Source organism: Hypanus sabinus, chromosome 4 (genome assembly GCF_030144855.1).
Source record: "Hypanus sabinus isolate sHypSab1 chromosome 4, sHypSab1.hap1, whole genome shotgun sequence".
NCBI classification, from domain to species: Eukaryota; Metazoa; Chordata; class Chondrichthyes; order Myliobatiformes; family Dasyatidae; genus Hypanus; species Hypanus sabinus.
This window is the reverse complement of record NC_082709.1, coordinates 147,436,441-147,460,599: the sequence shown is the minus strand read 5'-3', so window position 1 is coordinate 147,460,599 and position 24,159 is coordinate 147,436,441. Positions and strand designations below refer to the sequence as shown.

The 24,159-nt window shown below is 38.8% G+C and overlaps 1 protein-coding gene and 1 long non-coding RNA gene across 3 annotated transcripts in view; one reads left to right on the top strand and one right to left on the bottom strand.

Annotated features, from left to right (window-relative positions):
* Window positions 1–24,159, bottom strand: part of LOC132393288 (uncharacterized) — a 115,048-nt gene that overhangs the window by 61,844 nt on the left and 29,045 nt on the right. The window lies entirely within an intron of this gene.
* Window positions 19,725–23,535, top strand: nhlh2 (nescient helix loop helix 2). Its single transcript, XM_059968327.1, has 2 exons — window positions 19,725–19,830; window positions 21,574–23,535. The coding sequence occupies exon 2, from the start codon at window positions 21,616–21,618 to the stop codon at window positions 21,973–21,975; it is 360 nt and encodes a 119-aa protein (XP_059824310.1). The 5' UTR covers window positions 19,725–19,830; window positions 21,574–21,615; the 3' UTR covers window positions 21,976–23,535.

The following is a 24,159-nucleotide window of genomic DNA, read 5'->3' as shown; positions in this document are numbered from 1 at the left end:
AAGCAGTGTCTATGTGCTGCAGCTTGATTGCTGAGGCCTCAGTGACCTTGGTTCTGTTGAGTATTTGCCTGAAGTTGAACAGTCTCTTATTGGTCCTTAAGATTAGCTCAACTCCTCAAATTCAGCTGCCCATAATTCACCCCCATCTTACATTTGCCACACAATGTCACAGGAGACATAATTCTAATTAACAGGTCTACAGCTGAAGCCAGCTTAGTGAAGGCCAATGACAAACAAGGCTGTGTCATTGTCCCAGTACCCTTCCACCCATTTTTTTACCTTTGACTAGGCACCCTATAGATTTCTGAATTAAGTACAGAGTATAATAGTTTTAACTGAGCACCTAATCTTTTCTACCATGTTTTTCGTCTGTGGCTTTTAGTAAAGATTGTCATGAACTGATCCTGCAACCCCATCAGATACGATTCCTATTTATTGTAAACTTTTACTTTACACCATCACCCATCTATTATCTTGTTAACACTCATGCTTTCCAATCTAACATCAACTCTTGTTTTCTTCCTCTCCTCATTTTTAGTGGAAGATCTTACAACTGTAACTTCCCAGCCTGAGACTTGTTCTGTTTTTTTAACTCTCAACTAATACTGTTTGACCTACTGAGTATTTCCAGCATTTGATATTTTCAATTATGCATAAAGAACTTGTTTCATTGTTGTGTATCAGTTCTGTAAATCTAGCACCTAATTAATTGCCTGTTTATTGTCGGTGCATTCTATTTTCTCAGGAAATCAAAGCTGTACAGCATTCTAAATAGTTTGTCCTTTTTTAAGAGTGGAATTGCAAAAGGGTAGTCAGGTTTGTCATCATAATTCTACTATTCTGTGTGAAAGGTGTGCTTCTCTGAATGTTTGCTCTTTATTGAATCATAATAAAAATATTCATTCATAGTATATTTCACAATCAAGTTTAGTTAGGTCAACATAGTGAGATTTAAAAAATGGAATCCATGCTTACTCTTTATGAAAGCTTGGATGCTCTTTTATGCCAAAGGTTTTCAGGTGAACTGAATACATATTTTTGAGGATCTGGACCAAAATATGCTGGCAAAATAATTTCACTGGAATGCTTATGCTATAAATGTGATGCTCCACAAATTGTAAATCACCACAAATCCCCCGAATAACTTGAAAAATTGGGAGCTGGCTGTCAGACTATCAATGAAGTTTTGAGAAATTATTGCATTCATGCATTAACTATTAATTAAACTCACTGCAGAAAATTAGGACTGCTACTTAACAGCACAGATAAATTTTTAATGAGGATATTTGTGCTTTTGGTATAGTACTCACACTTTGGCCTCGGGGAAGGGAACAGCATAAACACCAGATTACTGCAAATGCTAGAGATTTTAAATATTTTAAGTTTTAATACATTTAAAAATAAATTTAACCATTTTTATTCTTAATTGAAATTTTATTTCCACTCTTCTGTACTCAATTTAACTTCAGTTTACCCTATTTGGAGTAAAAGAGTCATAGAACACTACAGCACACACAGGCCCTTCAGCCCACCTAGTTCATGCCAAACCATTAATCTGCTGAGTACAAATGACCTACACTTGGGCCATAGCCCCCACCCCCAATCCCCTTGCCATCTGTATACTCATCCAAACTTCTCTTAAATGTTGATATCAAATCTACATCCACCATCTGTGCTGGCAGCCCATTCCGCACTCACCACCCTCTGAGTGAAGCCATTCCCCTCAAGTTTCCCTAAAATATTTCACCTTTCATCCTTAACCCATGACCCCTAGTTGTAGTCTCACCCAATCTCAGTGGAAAAAGCCTGCTTGCATTTACTCCATACATACCCCTCATAATTTTGTCTTCCTCTATCAAAACTCCTCTCAACTTTCTACGTTCTAGGAACATAATCACTACCTATTCAACCTTTCTCTATAACTCAGGTTCTCAAGTCTCAGCAATGTCCTTCTAAATTTTCTCTGCACTCTTTTAATCTTGACATTTTTCCTGCATGTTGGTGACCAAAACTGCACACTATACTCAAATTAGGCCTCACCAATGTCTTGTACAATTTCAACATTACACCCTAACTTCTATACTCAATACATTCATTTATGAAGGATATTGTGCCAAAAGCTTTCTTTATGATCCTATCTACCTGCGATGTCACTTTCAAGGAATCATGGATCTGTATTCTCAGATCCCTCTGTTCTACCGCATTCCTCAGTGTCCTTCCAATTGCTGTTTAAGACCTACCCTGCTTGATCCTCACAAAGGGCAACACCTCACACTTGTCTGCATTATATTCGATCTGCCATTTTTCAGCCCATTTTTCCAGCTGGTTCAGATCCTGCTGCAAGCTTTGATAGTCTTCCTCGCTGTCTACTACACCTTCAATCTTGTTGTCATCTGCAAATCTGTTGATCTAGTTTACCACATTATCATCCAGATTGTGAATACAGATAACAAACAACAAACCCTTATGGCACACAACTACTCAGAGGCCTCCATCTACTACCAAGCCAATGTCTAATCCAATTTACTACCTCATCTTGAATGCCAAGCAAGTGAACCTTCTTGACCAACCTCCCATCAAGGACCTTGTCAAAGGCCTTGCTAAGGTTCCTGTAGACAACATCCACTGCCTTGTGTTCATCAACCTTCCTGGTAACTTCCTCAAAAACCACTATAAGATTGGCTAGATATGATCTACAACACACAAAGCCATGCTGACTATCCCTAAGCCGTTCCTGTCCATCCAAATATTTGGATTTCCAGTCCCTTAGAACACCTTCCAATAACCCACCCACTACTCATGTCAGGCTCACCAGCCTATAACTTCCTGGCTTAATCTTAGAGCCTTTCTTGAACAACTGAACAACATTAGCTATCCTCTAATTCTCCGGCACCTCACCCATTGCTAAAGAAGCTTTAAATACCTCTGTTAGAGCCCCTGCAATTGCTGCACCAGCCTCCCACAGGGTCTGAGGGAACACCATGTCGGAGCCTGGGGATTTACCCAGCCTAATTTGCCTTAAGACAGCACACACCTCCTCATCTGTAATCTGTATAGGGCCCATGACTTCACTGCTGCATTGTCTCACATCTATAGATTCTGTGTCCATCCCCCAAGTAAATACAGATGTAAAAATCCATTTCAAATCTCCCCATCTCTTTTGGCAACACAGGTAAATTACAACTCTGATTTTCGAGAGGACTAATTTTGTCCCTAGATATCCTATTGCTCATTATATACCTGTAGAAGCTGTTAGGATTCTCCTTCACCTTGACAGCTAAAAAACCCCATTCCTTCTTTTGGCCCTCCCGATTTCCTTCTAAGGTGTTTTCTTGCATTTCTTATACTCCTCAAGTAACTCATTTGTTCCTGCCTGCCTGTACCTGCTCTGCACCTCCTTCCTTTTCTTAACCAGCGCCTTATTATCTCTCAGAGACCAAAGTTCCCTAAACCTCTTATCCTTGCCTTTTATTCTGACAGGAACATACAAACCCTGTACTCTCAAAACCTTACTTGTGAAGGCCTCCCACTTACCAAGTGCACCTTTGCCAGAAAATAACCTGTCCCAATTCCACATTTGCCAAATCCTTTCTGATACCATCAAAACTGGCCTTTCCCCAATTTAGAATCTCAACCTGTGACCAGATCTACCCTTTTCCATAGTTACCTTGAAGCTAATGGTATTATGATCACTCGACGCAGTGTTCCCCTCCACAAACTTTTGTCACCTATCTTGCCTCATTCCCCAATAGGAGATCAAGTATTGCACATTCTGTACTTGGGACTTCTATGTACTGATTAAGGAAACATCCCTGAACATGTTTGACAAACTCTATCCCATCTAATACTCTTACAGAAGGGGAGTCCCAGACAATATGCAGAAAGTAAAAATCACCTACTATCACAACCTTGTATTTCTTGAAACATTTTTTTCTTGAAACGGTCTGCAATCTTTCTACAAATTTGCTCCTTTAAGTCCCATGGACTGTTGGGTGGCCTATGATATAATCCCAATTATGTGGTCATACCTTTCTTTCGGTCACCCAGTCAGCTGTGTCCTGCACCTTGGGTGTAACTACCTCCCTGTACGTCCCAAATTATTCAGAGTTCTGGAGTTAGAAGCTGCAGCAAGATATACATCTTGCAGGTGTAGTGGAGGTCTCCCTGCCTTCCCACATCCCACAAGAGGAGTATTCCACTATCCTGCCTGGTATCCCCATTGCTTTTATTGTGCATTAAGAAAGAAAGAATAAATAGCTAAAAAATCTTCCTACAGCCTACACTCTCCTCACCAAAAGCTCGAAGGGCCAAAATCTGAACTCCCCACTTTAACACTGGCTCACTCCCACAATGGCCATTCTGCTTAAACCTAACGTATTTTCACTGAAAGGCCTAATTATGAGCAATCCAATGTCTTCTCAGGCACTGTGGCACAAAAATATGCAAAATCTTCCTGGGTTCCCTATTTGTTTATCTATAATTCTTTAAATTTACTGTTTAAAGAACTGGAATATGAGTCCCATCGTAGAGACTTCTTCCAACCTGAGACATAAACATGTTTGAAATAAAGAGTGAGGGGATAAATTTTAGCAGGACATGTCAAAGGATTCCTGCTGAAACAATTCTGAAGCAGGATACAGTAGCATGCAAAAGTTTGGGCACCCCTTGTCAAAATTTCCTTTACTGTGAATAGTTAAGTGAGTAGAAGATAAACTGATCTCCAAAAGTCATAAATTTAAAGATGAAACATTCTTTTCAACATTTTAAACAAGATTAATGTATTACTTTTGCTTTGTACAATTTTAGAGTGAGAAAAAAGAAAGGAGCACCATGCAAAATTTTGGCACCCCAACAGATTTGAGCTGTCAGATAACTTTTACCAAGGTCTGAGACCTTAATTAGCTTGTTAGGGCTATGGCTTGTTCACAGTCATCATTAGAAAAGGCCAGGTGATGTAAATTTCAAAGCTTTACAAATACCCTGACTCCTCAAACCTTGTCCCAACAATCTGCAGCCATGGGCTCCTCTAATCAGCTATCTAGCACTCCGAAAATTAAAATAAATAATGCCCACAAAGCAGGAGAAGGCTATAAGAAGATAGCAAAGCATTTTCAGGTAGCCGTTTCCTCAGTTCATAATGTAATTAAGAAATGGCAGTTAACAGGAACTGTGGAGGTCAAGTAGAGGTCTGGAAGACCAGGAAAACTTTCCGAGAGAACTGCTCATGGGATTGCTAGAAAGGCAAATCAAAACCCCCGTTTGACTGCAGAAGACCTTCAGGAAGATTTAGCAGACTCTGGAGTGGTGGTGCACTGTTCTACTGTGCAGTGATACCCGTACAAATATGACCTTCATGGAAGAGTCATCAGAAGAAAACCTTTCCTGCATTCTCACCACAAAATTCAGCATCAGAACTTTGCAAAGGAATATCTAAACAAGCCTGATGCATTTTCGAAACAAGTCCTGTGGACTGATGAAGTCAAAGTAGAAATTTTTGACCGCAATGAGCAAAGGTATGTTTGGAGAAAAAAAGAGCAGAATTTCATGAAAAGGATACCTCTCCAACTGTTAAGCACGGGGGTGGATCGATCATGCTTTGGGCTTGTGTTGCAGCCAGTGGCTCAGGGAACATTTCACTGGTAGAGGGAAGAATGAATTCAATTAAATACTAGCAAATTCTGGAAGCAAACATCACACCATCTGTAAAAAAAAAGCTGAAGATGAAAAGAGGATGGCTTCTACAACAGGATAATGATCCTAAACACACCTCAAAATCCATAATGGACTACCTGAAGAGGCACAACTGAAGGTTTTGCCATGGCCCTCACAGTCCCCCAACCCAAACAAAAGGAGCTTAAGAAGGGGCTGAGAAGAGCAAGAAGGGGGCGTGAGAAGGCCTTGGCGAGTAGGGTAAAGGAAAACCCCAAGGCATTCTTCAATTATGTGAAGAACAAAAGGTTGACAGGAGTGAACATAGGACTGATTAAAGATAAAGGTGGGAAGATGTGCCTAGAGGCTGTGGAAGTGAGCGAGGTCCTCAATGAATACTTCTCTTCTGTATTCACCAATGAGAGGGAACTTGATGATGGTGAAGACAATATGAGTGTGGTTGATGTTCTAGAGCATGTTGATATTAGGGGAGAAGAGGTGTTGGAGTCGTTAAATACATTAGGAGGGATAAGTCCCCAGGGACTGATGGAATATTCCCCAGGTTGCTCCACGAGGCGAGGGAAGAGATTGCTGAGCCTCTGGCTAGGATCTTTCTGTCCTCGTTGTCCACGGGAATGGTACCAGAGGATTGTAGGGAGGCGAATGTTGTCCCCTTGTTCAAAAAAGGTGGTAGGGATAGTCTGGATAATTATAGACCAGTGAGTCTTACGTCAGTGGTGGGAAAGCTGTTGGAAAAGATTCTTAGAGAAAGAATCTATGGGCATTTAGAGAATCATGGTCTGATCAGGGACAGTCAGCATGGCTTTGTGAAGGGCAGATTGTGTCTAACAAGCCTGATAGAGTTCTTTGAGGAGGTGACCAGGCATATCGATGAGGGTAGTACAGTGGATGTGATCTACGTGGATTTTAGCAAGGCATTTGACAAGGTACCATAAGGTAGGCTTATTCAGAAAGTCAGAAGGCATGGGATCCAGGGAAGTTTGACCAGGTGGATTCAGAATTGGCTTGCCTGCAGAAAGCAGAGGGTCGTGATGGAGGGAATACATTTGGATTGGAGGGTTGTGACTAGTGGTGTCCCACAAGGATCGGTTCTGGGACCTCTACTTTTCGTGATTTTTATTAATAACCTGGATGTGGGGGTAGAAGGGTGGGTTGACAAGTTTGCAGACGACACAGAGGTTGTTGGTGTTATGGATAGTGTTGAGGATTGTCGATGATTGCAGAGTGACATTGATAGGATGCAGAAGTGGGCTGAGAAGTGGCAGAAGAGTTCAACCCGGAGAAGTGTGAGGTGGTACACTTTGGAAGGACGATCTCCAAGGCAGAGTACAAAGTAAATGGCAGGATACTTGGTAGTGTGGAGGAGCAGAGGGATCTGTGGGTACATGTCCACAGATCCCTGAAAGTTGCCTCACAGGTAGATAGGGTAGTTAAGAAAGCTTATGGGGTGTTAGCTTTCATAAGTCAAGGGATAGAGTTTAAGATATGCCATGTAATGATGCAGCTCTATAAAACTCTAGTTAGGCCACATGGAGTACTGTGTCCAGTTCTGGTTGCCTCACTATAGGAAGGATGTGGAAGCATTGGAAAGGGTACAGAGGAGATTCACCAGGATGCTGCCTGGTTTAGAGAGTATGGATTATGATAAGAGATTAAGGGAGCTAGGGCTTTACTCTCTGGAGAGAAGAAGGATGAGAGGAGACATGATAGAGGTATACAAGATATTAAGAGGAATAGATAGAGTGGACAGCCAGCGCCTCTTCCCCAGGGCACCACTGCTCAGTACAAGAGGACATAAGGTAAGGGGTGGAAGGTTTTTTACTCAGAGAGTGGTTGGTGTGTGGAATGCACTGCCAGAGTCAGTGATGGAGGCAAATACACTAGTGAAATTTAAGAGACTACTTGACAGGTATATGGAGAAATTTAAGGTGGGGGGGGTTATGTGGGAGGCAGGGTTTAAGAGTTGGCGCAACACTGTGGGCCAAAGTGCCTGTACTGTGGTGTATTGTTCTATGTTTATATGTAAACATCATAGAAAATCTGTGGATAGACCTCAAAAGAGCAGTGCATGCAAGATGGCCCAAGAATCTCACAGAACTAGGAGCCTTTTGCAAGGTAGAATGGGCGAAAATCCCCCAAACAAGAATTGAAAGACTCTTTGCTAGTTACAAAAAGTGTGTACAAGCCAAAGGGGTATTACTAAGTACTGATCATGCAGGGTGCCCAAAATTTTGCTTAGGGCCCTTTTTCTTTCTTGTTATTTTGAAACTATAAAAGACGGAAATAAAAAGTAATCTTACTTAAAATATTAAAGAAATGTGTCATCTTTCACTTTATGCCTTTTGGAAATCAGGTCATCTTTTACTCGCTTAGCTATTCACAGTAACAGAAATTTTGACCAGGGGTACCCAAACTTTTGTATGCCACTGTATATTCATAACATAGAAGTTCTCACTGACCTCTTTGATGTGTGATAGCTGGCCAAACATAATGCGCAATTTCCAGCTAGTGAAGGGGATTACTTTTTAACTTCTGAACCATTTTGTTGATAGAAATAACTTATACACATTATTGGCCTGTTGTAAAAGAGAGATTAAATTTTCATCACAGACAGTTTCCTTGGTTTGAAAATTTTGCTTTATATCTGAGATTTATCATAAAAATAAACATTTGGGCCATTAGATGATCATTAAGTTTATTGATTGGTGGCAACAAAACACAAAGGGTTGCAATTAGAATCAGCATCTGCAATTTGCAAGTTGCATGGAAGTTACAAAAAGACTTGCTGAAATTCATTGCTCAGAGTAAGGAAAGAGGCTTCAATAGATTTGAGTATCTTTGGCATTTTTGATTTGCTGGTTTGTGTTACACTTACTTAGAAGCCCATATCACAGGCAATTCAAACTATTTGCCATAGATCAATAAATTCTTGATGACAGATATCCTGGGGAAGTGTTTGTCAGCTTGGCTTTGGGTGAGGACTTAGATTAGGGCTGTGTTGTGTGCAAGGTCAATGGCCCTTGATAGACAGCTCTGGGGTCATTAGACATTTGCAGTGAATTGCCTGGACTCCGCTCATGAGTCAGCCAAATCTCAGCAGGAACAATTGGCTAAATCCAGCTATCTGAAAGCTTTTTAACTCGGAGAAGAAAAATAAGGTTAGTGTTATGATGGAAGGTAACACAGGCAAATTGTCGTTATTGTTTTGATATCTTGAGGAGAACAGTTAAGGTTGAAACTACTTTAAACATACAGTTTCTGTCCACAGTAATAGTGAGATTCAGCAGACGAGGGCTAAGGAAAAGGATGAAACATTTACAACTATATTCTTCCAGAAGTGACGAAGAGATGATCCATCTTGGCTTCCTCCTGAGATCCCCACTGTGACAGAAACCAATCTTGCATCTATTTGATTCACGCCACATGATACCGAGAAATGGTTGGAAACTACAGCAAAGGTTACAGAACTATGCAATATCCCAGATGCAGCAATGAAGGCCAGCACCCCAGAACGAGCTGTGCCAGGGGCCAGGGTGTTCCATTACAGCTATGGTAGCAGCATCTACCTGACAGTACCCAGGTATTTTCCTTTCACCAAAACAGGTCAGATCCAATATAATGCTGCCCAACCTTTCTACACTCAATCAGAATCAGAATCAGGCTTATTTTCTGAAAGCTAGTGTTTTGTGGCAGCAGGACAATGAAAGACATAAAAAATTCTTAAGTAACAATAAATAAATAGATAGATATATAATTGATTGATAAATAGAATAACAGATAGATAGATAGATAGATAAATAAATAAATAGTGTGAAAGAGAAATAGTGGGGTACTGTCACAGCAAAGGCTCTGACATTGTCAATAAGTGGCACTTAATCACACACTTATAACAAACAACATGGTTCCAGACCTCATCACAACTTTTGTTCAAACATGAACCAAAGTGCTGAATTCCAAAAGTTAAGTGAAGATGCCTGTCCTTTAAGGCAGCATTAGACCAGGCCTAGCATGAGCGCCCGGCTGTAAAGTTGAAGTCAATGACCAACAAAGGGAAACATTCCTTTGGTTAGAGTTATGTCACACATAAAGAAAGATGGCAGTCAGCCTTGAAACACTAAAATAACAATAAGCTAAGGCTGAGGCTGGACCATTAGGGCATCTCTGCTGAATTTCTTCCTGTAAGTGCCAAATTAAGTCAAGTTTATTGTTATTTCCACCATATCCTGCCAAACAAAACAAAGTTCCCTCCAGACCAAGGAGCACAACACGGTGCGTATAACTCACACACAATACACAAAGTAATATTACCTCAACAGGCCAGACTGTACCACCTCCAGCAGCTTCATCAATTACCTTCTTTCTATCCGAAGATCTCAAGTGAGGATATTTGCAGATATGCAAATCCATTCAAAACCCCTCAGCAAATGCACATGTATATGCAACAAAATCTAGACACGTTCAGATGTAGATTGATAAATGGTAAGCAATATTCATGAAAAGGGATGGATAATGACCATCTCCAATACGAAAGATTCATTTGAAGTTGATGATATCACCGCTTCCAGGCTCCCCATCGTCAATACCCGTAGAGTGGTCAGATAGGTGTAATGGCTGCAAGGACAAGGCACAAGCAAGGTATTCAATGGTAAGTGACTTACTTCCTGACATCCTTATGCCTTTCCACCATTTATGAGTCACAAATAAGGAGTGCAACGGAATATTCTCCACTTTCCTGGATGACAATTCCCGAGAAGCTTGACAACATACAAGATAAGGCAGCCTGCTTGATCGCCACCCTGTTAACCACTCTAAACATTCATTACAATCTAGTTAGTCACTCAGGCATCTCCCACAGTAAGTCGCTAGCCTGTGACGACCACCAGCAGCAGCAGGTGCATGCGGACACCACCCACACGTGGAGCTTTCCCTCAAAGATGCTCATCATCCTGACTTGGAAATATATCAGTGTGCAAGTACCTTAAACAATAGGACTAAAGTGATTGAAGAAGACCAGCTCAAACACAATCTTCTGAAGGACAATTAGGAATAGGCATTAAATGCTGGCTTTTACTACAGATGACCAGATCCCTAAAAGGAAAACTTTTAAAAAATCAAGCCATTGGGTTTAATTTGCTCAGTTTTCTTTAATAATGCTAAAGTTAGCAGTCTGCACAAGAAGTTGTTTTGTACAAAGTGTCATGATCCCAGTGCTGATTCACACTAAGATGCCTGTTGTAAACATTGGGGAAAAACACCCGTTTCACCACCTGCATTTCTAAAAACAGCATAGCAGTTTGTGTACTCGTTTCTCTCACCTGTTCTTCGCCTGAGGCAATACGTGAACTGTTGTGGTTACTAAATTAGTAATTCAAGAATATGTGCACCAATTCGACCACTTAAGTTCATTTTATTCTTAAATCTGGAAATAACGTTGATGCTAGTGGGATTGATTTAGGAACACAAAAACACAAGAGGGGAAGAAATGGCTATTTAAACCCCTGAGACTATTCAGCGACTTAATGAGATTGTAGCTGATTCGTGACCTTATTCCATATACACACCTTTTCCTACTTTCCTTTAGGGATTTAGTCAACAAAAGTCTGTCAGTCAAATTTAAAATTAGCAATTGAACTAGCAATAACTGTACTTTTCAGAGCAGAATTCCTAATAACTACCATTCTCAATGTGTATAAAAAGCTTCTAAATGCAATCCTGAAAGGCCAGTCCTAATTTTTAAACACTGCTTCTTATTTTCAATCTCCACAATCTATAAAACCATGGTTCTCTCCATAATTGTTATTTCCCTTAAAATATTGAAAAATAGAACCAAATTTAATCTTGCAAATTCTAGGGTATGCACCCTAGAGTAAGTGATTATGCTTTATAATTTAAACCTTGGAAACTGAGGTAATATTGAACTCTCTTGATGGACAACATATCCTTTGTGAGATTCAGTGCCAGAAACAGCCCATAATATCCCAGGAATAGTTTAACTAAGGTTTGTAAACATATAAAATTCATTCTGTCTCTTGCACACCTGCCCTCTAAATATATTGGCCAGCATTCCATTATTTTTTAATTATTTCTGTACCTGCCCCTGACATTTCAGTAATCTGTGTACATCGAACCTTGTCTTTTTGAATCTGCTTCAGGTTTTACTATTTGTAACGGAGTCAGTTTATCCTTTTTATGTCCAGACAGTATGACTCCATCCTGCGCACATTTGCTTATGACTTCTGTCTGCACTGAACAGAATGCTACCCATCTTATAGGCAAACATGGATATGTAGCTTTTTAATAGGGAGAATTATTGGGTCCCTAAAGCAGATAATACCAGAACACCATCACCAATTTGAATCTAAGCTTTCCTACCCCATTTTCCTAGACACGTCAATAATTTACCTTCAATTATCTCCAGCTTTAGCTCACAGTCTCATATCAGGAACTTCACCAAATAACCTCGACAAACATTCCACTATCCATTAAATCCGTTTTAATCACCAGTTCCAAACATTGTATTTGGTTCATTAGGCACAACTGTTTTTTTAGAAATCAAGTATAAATTTTCAGTTTTCCATAACACTAATCATCATTATTGACTTTAGTGATTTCCCAGAGGAAAGAATTTTTGTATAATTCCCTGATTCTTGTCTCTCACCTTTTTAAGATAACAGTGGAAGAGAATGCACAACTTTCTAATGAGAAACAAGCCATTTTCTTGGCTCCAGAACCACAGAAATTTTGGAAAATGATAGTTATAGCTCTGAAGTGTTTTCACTGCTTTACTATAAAATGCTGAGACAGAAGAAATGTGAGCATAGGAGACTGTTACTTTTTACTGTCATTATTTTCTCCATTTCTGGTATTTTGCCTACATTATTATGAGTGAGTCCTTGTCCCCGAATAAAAATTAATTTCCTTAGGATGAGTAGAATGCAACCCTCTTCTCCAACTGTAATTACCAAAATAAAATTAGCATACGAAACACACAGAAAATGCTTCATCGGGGCCCTTCATCAGGCCCGAAATGTTAACTGTACTTCTTCCTATAGCAACTGCCTGGCCTGGTGTTTTTTTTGTGTGTGTTGCTTGAATTTCCAGCATCTGCAGATTTCCTCGTATTAGCATTCGGACCATTCAGTATTTCCTTTATAATGTAAATCAATACATAAGTATAAAATATAATACAAATTTTCCCAATTCTCCTTAAAATATTTGTAAATGTTATTGTTTTGCTTTTGATAAACCCCATTTTTTTTTGGTGCTTCTTTTCAAACAGGTCTTATCATTTGTTTGATCAACTTTTTCAATTCTTTTGCAATTTCCAATTACCAGGAACTGTATTAATTTTTTCCTTTTGTCTTCTTTTGCTTCTACTGTCATTTACTTGAAAAAATTGAGTTCTTGCTTGGTAAATATGTAAATTGTTTCCTGAAATAGTGAATTACTGTCCTGAATATCTACCACCAATTGGCTGTTATTTTATCCATGAGCAGATTTAACCACGGTATATACCATCATGTTAGTCAGTCTTACCCAAAACTACAGTATTATTACATGTTTCATATCACATCCTTTTAAATACTCTATTCAACTCAATAACATTATGATTGCTATCAGATTAGTGTATGTTAGCTAAATTTGATTCACTATTCATTACCAAATTTAATATGGCTTACTCTAGCTGGCTCTAGAGTAAGGTGAACCTCCAGTTGCTGAATGCTATTCAAATTAATTATGTTTCAGACTTATCCCAATCTAAATAACAGTAAAACTTGCTATTAAAACTAACATTGCTATATTTTGCTTTGGTGAAACTTTCTTTCTTTCGGGCATGATCAGGAAATTGGCCACAAATTATGTTTGAGTATATTTACGCAAGAAAATTTATAGTTCAAATTTCAATTAAATTCATTTGATAATTACAGGTACAGAAGTTTCCATTGAACAGCACAAACTCTGCATTAAGTGTATTAAGTGGCTATGACTGGCGAAGACCAGTCCAGGAAAATGACAAGAACTGAAGAATGAACCCACCCATTAAGGTGGAGGTACCACCCGGGGTGCAAAATACATCACCTACCCATCCTCCTGGCCTGTCTACTGTTCAATCAAGCTATAGGCAGATCCAGCTATAAGGAATTCTCTGTAGTCTAGGATCAGAACAGATGAAGTGGTGCAGAATCAGAATCAGAATACAGTAAGTCATGAAATTTGTTATTTTGTGGCAGCAGTACCCTGCTGGCATAACAAATTACTGTGTTACAATAAAAACTGATGAATAAATAGTACAAAAAGAGGATTATCAAGGTGGGTTCATGGACCATTTAGAAGTCTCTTGCCAGAGGGGAAGAAGCTGCTCTTAAAATATTGTGTGGGTCTTTAAGCTCCTGTACTTCCACCCTGATGGCAGTAGGAGAAGTGGGAATGCTCCAGGTGGTGAGGGTCCTTAATGACGGTTGCCACCTTCCTAAGGCACTGCCTTTGAAAGATGACTTAGTTTGTGGGGAGACCTATCCATATAATAGAGCTAGCTGAGTCTACAACCCTTTGGAAGCCTCTTACGATCTCGTGCATTGGTGCCTCCATTCCATTCCAAACAACAATGCAACCAGTCAGGATGCTCTCCATGGTACTTCTGTAGAAATTTGCTAGATCCAGCAGATGTTGTCTTTTCTAGCTTTAAGCAACAGCCGGATGGACCAAGTGGTATTACTGGTCATATTGATAGGAGGGGCAAGTGGGAGACATTTTAAACAGCATGAATCTTACAAAGAGTAGAGATTGTGGAATGCAGGATAGGGTGGGTGAAGGTAATTATATTTCAGAAAGAGGACTGAGAATGAGTGCACCACTATATCCCAATCATCTCTATGTGTAGGATGGGGGCAGCTTCTTGATTACTGAGATCCTTTCCCTAAAATCCCTTGCCTCACCTACTGCACCTCCTCAAATACAGATTCTAACGCTTCTTTGAATTAAATTCTATCTGCCCAGTTGACCAGGCTATCAATAGCTACCTGCAGTCTAATATTCTTCATCACTACCAACTGTATGATCAATTTATGAATCATGTACCACATTCATCATCATACCACCCACATTTGTCTAAACAATTAACAATTAATTGAAAAAACAAAGGTACAACTCCTTTGCACTCATCAACCATTAACTTTAGGTTCTTGTTGCAGAATCAGATTTGGATCCAATTAGTCACTCTTATTTGGATCCCTTGGTTGATTATTTCATTAACAAGAGAAATCTGTAGATGCTGGAAATCCAAGCAATATAGACAAAATGCTGGAGGAACTCAGCAGACAAGGCAGCATCTATGGAAAAGAATACAGTCAACGTTTCGGGCTGAAACCCTTTGGCAGAACTGGTTACTTTCATTAACCAGCTTTCCATGTGGAATCTTGTCAAAAACTTTGCTAAAATCCTTTAATTTATATCAAATATGATCATGTCAACCTTCCTTGTTACCTCTTCATGAGATTCACTCAAGTTTGTCAGAAACAACTCGCCTTACAACTCAGGCACATTGTGCCTAATTCATTTGTACTTTGTTAATTGAAGGATAATACTGTTCCTGAGAAGTGATTCCAATATTTTGTCCAGTAAAGCTAATTGGCCTGTAGTTATATAATACACCCTTTCTCTATTTCTAAACAATGGCACTATGTTAACAGAGCTCTAATCCTTCATCACAGCTCTAGTAACCATACAGAACTGAATAGTTACAGAGAGCTTTCTAACATACTGGGATAGATTTCATCTGTACCTAGATTATTTATCCACTTTCAGTCATGCTAAGGTCTTTAAAAACTTATTTATTCTAAGTTTGTCCCATCCAATATTTCACATTCATTCTTCTCAACTACATTAGGTGTGTTGTTCCTTTCCTGGGTGTCTCTTCCACTCCTGGATTTTGTCCTCAATGCATGAGGAACACTTCTCAATCACATTTATATTAAGTCACTTATTCTCACAATTATCCTTTTATTATATTCCATTCTAGTAACGTTTCTGTTCCATTGCTCCAGTTTCCCTGTCTCTGTCACATTTACTGGGATGACACTCTAATGTCTTTCTCTTACCTCAGCTAAGCAGTTTCCTCTACTGAGATAGACAGGCAGCTCAACCAACTTATGTCCTCTCTGATTCCTTCTCCCACCAATCAGACCACAAGCAGATAGTCTCTATGTCCTCACTTTATCGACCTCATAATTAGAGATATCGAAACTCTGGCCATTTATGCTACATGATCTCATCATGAGACATACTTTTCTTTGCACTCTACATTTTGAAGAAAATGTTTACATATGTAAGTACATTTCCATATTCTTCCCCTACCTATATCAACTGTTCTCCTTCACCAGACATCTCTCCAAAGAAACTCAGGCTGTGTTGCCCAACGAATAGAAAGCAGCCAATGGTAATTGACTTGCACACAGCAAGCATGTTGTCGTACAAGCAATCTCAATTTAAAATAACAGAAACTAGAGGAAATGCTCCTAATAAAAGCAGGGTAATCTCCAGAAAAAAAATGCAAAGGGTAGATGATAGATTTATAAACTATGTAGATAAAATCAATCTCAGTCACTTTTTCCAGTGTGGTGCACAGGTGTAGGAGAATTAGTCATTCACCTTCACTCTAGTATTATTACTATAAGCTGTCTACAAGTGTAGAACATGCAATACTTGTCCATTGAATTCTTCCAATAGTACTGCCAACTTGCATTTATTTCTGCCAGTTTATATTTGCACCATTACTATATCTGAGTAACATAATCAGTTACTTTCAATTCTACTTACATTTTTCAGTACCAAGCCTCTAATATATAGAAACATTCTGTAGGTTCTCTCATTCTCATCACATCACAGTTGGAATTATTAATGCTAACTTCCAACTATGCCTATTGTGTCTCGCAATTCATGACAATGTAATTTCATTTAACAGAATAGGACATGGATACATATATGGATTTTCTGAATTGAAAAATTTGAATCACATTGAATCTTGAAGAAAGTAGAAAACCTCTGCAGTTTCAACACAAATCTGAGTTGTGGAGGTAAAATTGAACCATTTTCAGTTAGTCAATTAATGGTGGACCAGTGTTGGACTGTGCTATATCCACTACCTTTTGTAGGCTTGGCTGTTTAAGGGCATTGGTGTTTCCATACCAGACCATGAAGCAGGAGGCTCCCAGATTTGATCCCTTGCTTCTTCAAAATAATAACCCTAAATATTGGTGCATGTTAAGTTAAGCCAACTTATACATTTTCTCCAAAAGCAAAGTAAGACAAGGTTATTAGCAAAGTCAATGTTACAGAACATTGGTCATTAACACTAATGAGATTATCTGCTTGAAAGCGAAAGAAAAAGTGTCAAAATATTCTTACTTGAATAAAGCAGATCTTCTGGGTCTCTAGTGAAAGTATATCAACCTTCTGATGTTTCACTTATGGGCCAGCATTACCCTAAATAAACAGTTTCCAATCATTTTGGTAGTCTCAGTGTTCTGGAGAAGTTAGTATCAGTTTCTTATGAGTCCACCAATGAACATGCAAATGTACTTTGTTTTAGCAGCGTAGAAGATGTGCAGATTGAACAATTGATGATTAGGCCATGAGTAGTCATTTATATTCCCATTCAAATACAGGAACCCATCCTGAAATCCTAAGGATACTTATTCACCAGCCTAGAGCTGCTGAAGTCAGCTTTCTCACTTAGTTTAATAAAGAATGAGGTTAAAGACTTCCAAAACTAGACACCAAGATACTCATAGATACAGCATATTCTAACACCTTCCATTAAGCAGAAGAGCTGTTTTTTCTGCAATTATACTAAGAACTAGAGAAATTAATGTAGTACAGAGATGAAGCCCATCCAATTTCCCACTACTTATCTATTCACTATAAGCTAATACAACAAAATATTTTGAATGGCTGTTGTTCTCTGCAGTTCTTTTTTCATTTTTTGGTGAAACTACTTATTTTGACATATTTTGTTATTCATGTTAGTCTGGAACCGACTCTTAACTTTTAGTTGCAAATCTTTAAAACTAATTTTAGGAAGTGCCAACTTCTCTATTGTTACAGTGATGATAAACCGTCATGTGATAAAGTCCGTAGATTCTGATTGGGTCATAGTAAACCAACAATATATTGATGTAAACACACCATTAAATGACCGCCGTTCATGATGACGTCAGATTTTTAAGACCGGTCGTTCATTTTATTCTATGCAGTTACGTTTGCATGCAAACAGATTTTCAAATTAATAGACATCTAATAAAGAATATTTTTAAAAGATAGTTGAAGTAAAGGGGGAATATGAGATTTCACACACATCAAGTGGATGTATGGAAAGGGATTAGGAGTTAATATGGCATGTGTGAATGTTGATAAGGACGGACGAAGTGAAATAAGTAGTAACGAATGTTAACGCTGCAAGTGTGGATATCGTGGCGATGACAATATTGACGTACCGTAGCATGAGTTAAAAATAAGAAGAGAAAACACACTATTTGCGAAAAAGATGCGAGGAAAGACAAAGATGGTGATAGATTAAACAAAAGTGTTTGGAGCTGAGCTGGGGTGATCACGTAGAACAGGTAAATATGATCAACTTCTGCAATAATGAGAAATTGCATTCGGCCTGATTTTGTTGGTGATGAGCTGTATACTTGATTAGGGTCCATATAGTACAATGATCGAGATCCCAGAGAGAATTATTCGAGCATAAAAATATAATGCCAACATTTTTCATGGTGTAAGATGATTGTTAAACCAACGTAGGACCGACTGCAGTGAGAGACAAGGCTGCGTATTCCGACTTTTGTTTATGATGTAAGTTTCAAAATGTATTCAAACATGCATTGACTTAATTCTTACCGTGGATGACGCGGTAAAAGTCTATTTATGTGCGCAATATGATAGATTATGTCTAGCTTTCCATTGCGTTGAATGCTATTGTATTATATAAACGTGGTTACTTAGGTGTACCATACCAGAAATACAAATCTTCAATGAATTGTTAGATATAGATGTGAGTTTGATAGCACGGGGTATTATATTTAAATGTCAGTTAGATTTACTGAACCTGGTTGCTGCTGGTGCAATAAGACCCACTATTACATTTAACATTGCCACAAGAATAAGTGAAACTGATTTATGAGGTGTGCGTTTGTCTAACACCATATGTTATCTACTCTGGGCTCATTTAAATGTGTAATATCAGGAGAGTTGCACCAAGTATTATATTTAAATCTTAGCTGGATTATTGCGAATTTGTTTATGTTTGTAGAATAACATCAATGCATTAATGCTAGACTTCTCTTGATTGAATAATACAACAGATGGGATACGAATTTGTTTATCTGTAATAACACCATACCGAATATTTAAATGTTCATTGGATTAGAAGATTTTATTGATGTGATATGGTTGTATTATGTAGATAGTTCTCGAAGTATGGATTACATTTTAGTCCCGATTGGATTCGTTAGTAGCGCGCCTGTGATATGCGATTTGCTTTATTTGACTATATTATGGCACAGTGGATTGTATTTCAAAATGGATTGGCATCTGTGATATTGTATTTGTGATATGAATCTGTTGAATGTGCTTGCTCTGTGAATATTCTCGGCTTGTGACAGATGTCGGATCCCATTAGGTGACTCCTAGGGAGATTTCTCTCCAATCGGAGGCTCCATTAAAAGAGGATTTGGTTCCAGCCCGGCCCCCGAGCCTGGCCAAGCCCTTCTCTCATCTCCATCTCCACTAAGATCAGACAGGACCATCAGAGAAAGAGAGAGAGAGACAGAGGGAGAGGGAGAGAAACAGTCCTTATCGCTACGATCAGAGACCGAGAGGACATTTTTTATATCAAACTCTTATCGCTGCGATCAGAGACTTGAACGACATTCTATCAAACTCCTGCCACTAGGAACCAGGATTCAAAGGGCATTTTATTAAATTTCTGTCCCTCCCAACAGAGATTTGAACCGACAGAAAATGCAAGGATCTGCAGGGTTGATTTGTGGATAAAGGACGAAGATACGATCTCTAGAAAAAATTACTAGTGATTGGAATCCAGTTTTTTTTTAAGTCCATCTTGCTTCATTCCATTGGATCCTCGCGTTTCCTCGTTTGTTGGTAAGATTTCTATCTCTGTGACATAAAATAAGGTTTTAGACCTCTGTTCTGCAGATACAGAAACTAATTATTTCGGGAATATTGAAACACACTCCGCAAGAAAAATTTCCGCGGTTGCCTACTATTTGCGAGAAAAAAAATCAAGTAAACAATTATAGCGTGTGCAAAAATAGAAACGCAAACTTCTTAAAACATTGATTAACTTTCCCCGCTATAATGTTGTTGTAATGAGGTTAAGATTATGGTGTTAATTGTAAGTATTTATGCATTCTAACGGGAAACCTGTATTTCCGTTCGTTCATTTTGTTATTTTCCTATCATTTTCCCTTAGTTCTGGCTTTCTATCCCAGAGGCATTCAGACATGTGTATGAAAATTGTTTCAATTTCAAATAATATCTGCATATTTCCCATATTAATAACGTCTCATTCTTGGTTTAGTTTTAGTGCACCTTGAGATTTAGCTTGTAGTTTTTCTTCAAATGTTCACTGAACCCCTTCTCTTTTGTGTCTAGCTGGTGCCTATATTTTAGTTCACGTTATTCATTTTCTTTGCTGGCATTATATATACACAATGTAGTGGTATTAATTCATGTACAACAACAATCGGATACTGGCGCAGTTTATGTTCTGCCTGTGCCTCACAGTGTTAATATTTTAGTCGATTATCTTTTCTTCTCTCCTTCTGGCCCAGTTTACTTTAGTCTTGATGCACATTGTGTGTATGTGTGCGTGTGTGTGTGCCTGGGTGTGAGGATGTCCCTGCAGTCTGCTTTTCCGGGTGACAGATGGTGCCTGAGTCTGTCTCTCCTTTCACCCCGGCTCGGTTCCAAATGAAATAATAATAAATTAATATTCTACACGGGCAAACATCGATTACTGCTGGTCAGATCTCAGGAATACTGCGAACAAAGCCTTTGTCTTAATCTGCTAGAAGGTTTTCTAATAAACTCATTTAATATCCATTACAAATACAACATCCTGCAGGCCTTGAGTAATAACCATACAGGCAGGAATCAATAGCCCTGGAAATATAAACAGCTGTAAACTTAGATTAGATTGATACAGCTAAACATATATTAAACTAGCCAGAGAAAGAAAGACAGATATAGGTAGTGATCAGATAGATAGATAGATAGATAGATAGATAGATAGATAGATAGATAGATAGATAGATAGATAGATAGACAGACAAACAGACAGACAGAAAAAGAGAGCTGAGAAAGAAAGAGCATAGGTAGAATAGAAGAAAGAAAAGGGAAGATGTACAACCTGGATTCGACGATTGTTAGATATTACAAGTGAATACCAAGAATAAACTAAAACAGACTGATAATATCAGCAGGTAAGAAGCAAAATAAAACAGGATCTCGTATCACCAAATATACAGAATGAAGCAGATAAATTAAATTCAGATATTAATTTGACAAACTTATCGTTTTTACATTTTCTTTTTCGGAATTCATACATTTAATTGTATTCTTCTGTTCTGTTTGTTTAATTTATTCAAGTAAACATTCCAGATCCTCATTATTAGGTTAACTTTTTTCCTGAAATGGCCTGGTCTGACTTATAATTCAATGCTTTTCTATTTGTGTGGATTGCTATCAATGATTGATTCACTTTGAACAGTATTTCCGTGCAGTTTTATTGCGTTGTTGTCACTGTTGGACTTTTATTTTCCTTTCTTTGGAGACAATTACTGTGATGAATCTCAAGCTTTTCCCCCCTCTCTGCATCTTCAGGTTTTCGTGCTCATATTGCAGTTCCGATCGTGTTTCCTCAGGATGTTGAACTCGGATCAAACTGACCTGGACCTGAACCCCAGCTCTTCCGAGAGTGAGTCGGTGCTGTCGGATGCTCGGGGAGGGTGTGTGCGAGACAAGCCGGATGATGCTGAAGGCAAGCGAGGGGTCCAGCAGACATTGAGCCGGGAAGAGAAACGCCGCCGGCGGAGAGCCACTGCCAAGTACCGCACGGCCCACGCAACCCGGGAGCGCATTAGGGTAGAGGCCTTCAACGTGGCATTCGCAGAACTTCGCAAACTGCTGCCAACTCTGCCTCCCGACAAAAAACTCTCCAAAATCGAAATCCTTCGCCTGGCCATCTGCTACATTTCTTACCTAAATCATGTCTTGGATGTCTAGGCAGCGAGAGAGGAGGGAGAGAGAGAAAGAGAAACAGTGGAGAACGGAAAAGAAAAGTAAAGTTTGTGGATTTAAAACTGAAAATAAAAATGTTTGAGGAGGTTGTCAAGTGCCACCGTTTCCAAAACAAATGGAACTTTAAACTCTATTTGTGACCTTAAAGTGTGTTAGTCGGTGCGGTATATTTATATTTAATTTTATTTTTTATAATTGTGCGTATTGATAATTAGTATATTTCTATTTTATTTTTATTTATTTTTATATAAACGTGTGTCAATTGTTATTTTTGTGCCATCTGTTCACAGTCGAGTGTTTACACTTTCTGTTGGAGAGCTGTAAGCTGTTATTTCTTTCTCGCCGTGCTTGGTTGCTGTTTGAAAGCAGTGATGTTTTTTGCCTCCCATATCGCACTTGTTTCTAAAGGTAGAGCTTTTTACGTTTGTCTTATTTCCACCCTCCCTTGTATTTAAATATTTGGTGCAATGAGTTTGTTGTTGTTTCTAGGAGAGTCGAGCACTCGCACTTCATGCTTTAATTTAAATGGTTTAAGGTCCGTGGCAGTTGCTGTTGTATAAAATGTTTATTTTTCTTGGTAGAATGTGTCGCAGTTTTGAACACGGTAAGCAAAGGAGGAGAATCCCAGATTGTGCAGCAACTCCCAGCTATTTATTTCCCGGATTAGTATACCCCTTAAAACGTTTATAAAATAATCTGGGCCCATCTTCTCCTAGTGAATTGAACCAAAAACTGAATTTCTAATGACTGCCCGATCTCTGGTTAGCACCCCTGAAGTGCGCGGATTTTGTAAAAAACAAAAAACAAACAAAAAAAAGGACATATCAAACTGACATCCAAAGATTCTCGTCTTTTCAGGGTTTCTAAATGTGTTTTTTGCCTAGTTCAGAATATTTTGTGGTTGAAATAACGAGCTGGTTTCTATAAGGTAGTTTTCATATCTATTCCTGAATGGTGCCATTTGGCAATAAAAAAAATAAAAGTGCATTTTGTCTTTTTATTATCAAATCTCTGGAACATTCATCCTGCCTCTTACAAGAATGTAAAATCCACCAGTATGTCTATGATACAACCGACAGAAACAATCATAAAGTGACATATTGCGAGGAAGTGTTCAAAGTAGTTTAACAAAAGCTCATCCAAACAGAGACAACATTCGAAACTTCTTTTTAAATATAGATCTCCGTGATCTGATGGGATATTGTGAATAAAATGCGTGTCTGTGTGTGTGTGTGTGTGTGTGTGTGTGTGTGTGTGTGTGTGTGTGTGTGTGTGTGTGTGTGTGTGTGTGTGTGTGTGTGTGTGTGTGTGTGTGTGTGTGTGTGTGTGTGTGTGTAGGGTTGTTTTTAAAATTCCGTCATATTTCCCCAGAGACAAAAGACTGAGCTCACTTATCATGCCATGATGTACGAGAGAGAGCGGATTGAGAGTAGTTGTGAGTTCTCAGTTTGGCAAGTGTGCAATAATGATCTGTGCTGTTTTATTTTATCAACGTTAGTATGATGTTTCCCATCCTTCAGTTAGAGCTCGCGGGAACAATGCCTCAAAAAAGCTTTAGAAAAAAAAAATCTTTGCATAGTCATTTGTCTGCGATGTTGTTGTGAGACCTGAAATCATAATTACCTGCCAAGAAGGTTGTTAAAGAGGTATTTTGCAAATATAACAAACTGCTGATGCGTCGATAGCAGTTTTATTATAAGAAGCGGATTAGGTTGAAGAGAACCCCTGTTACGGCGACGAATAGGCAGAATTGTTTACGGGGAGGGATAATGAAACATGACGAATAGTTTTCTACGGATTATCAAAAGAAAGGCAGGTGTCTAACGACTGGATTTCTACCTGCTGCACCGGACACTGCAGACTTGCTCGCTACTCCTATGTATATTCCTGCGCGCATTGAGCACCAGTAACAACAGCAATTGGTTAGTTTCTTTCCCATCCAAAAGCTGACATCCAAACGCAGCAGATGATATTGGTGACCAATGTTTGATCAAAGAGAGACAAAAAGGAAGGTAGAGATGGAGAGGGATAGGAAAGAATTTCAGGTATAAGAGCCTTGGCACCTGAAGACACCAATGGCAGATTAACTAAATTCCAAAATATACAAAGGGCCAAATTTGGAGGAGCACAGATATCTAGTGAGGATTTCAGGGAGCGAGGGGTTACAGA

What these genes read in the sequence shown, in the direction of transcription:
- nhlh2 (XM_059968327.1), top strand. Translation starts at nt 21,616, where the DNA reads ATGTTGAACTCGGATCAAACTGACCTGGACCTGAACCCCAGCTCTTCC.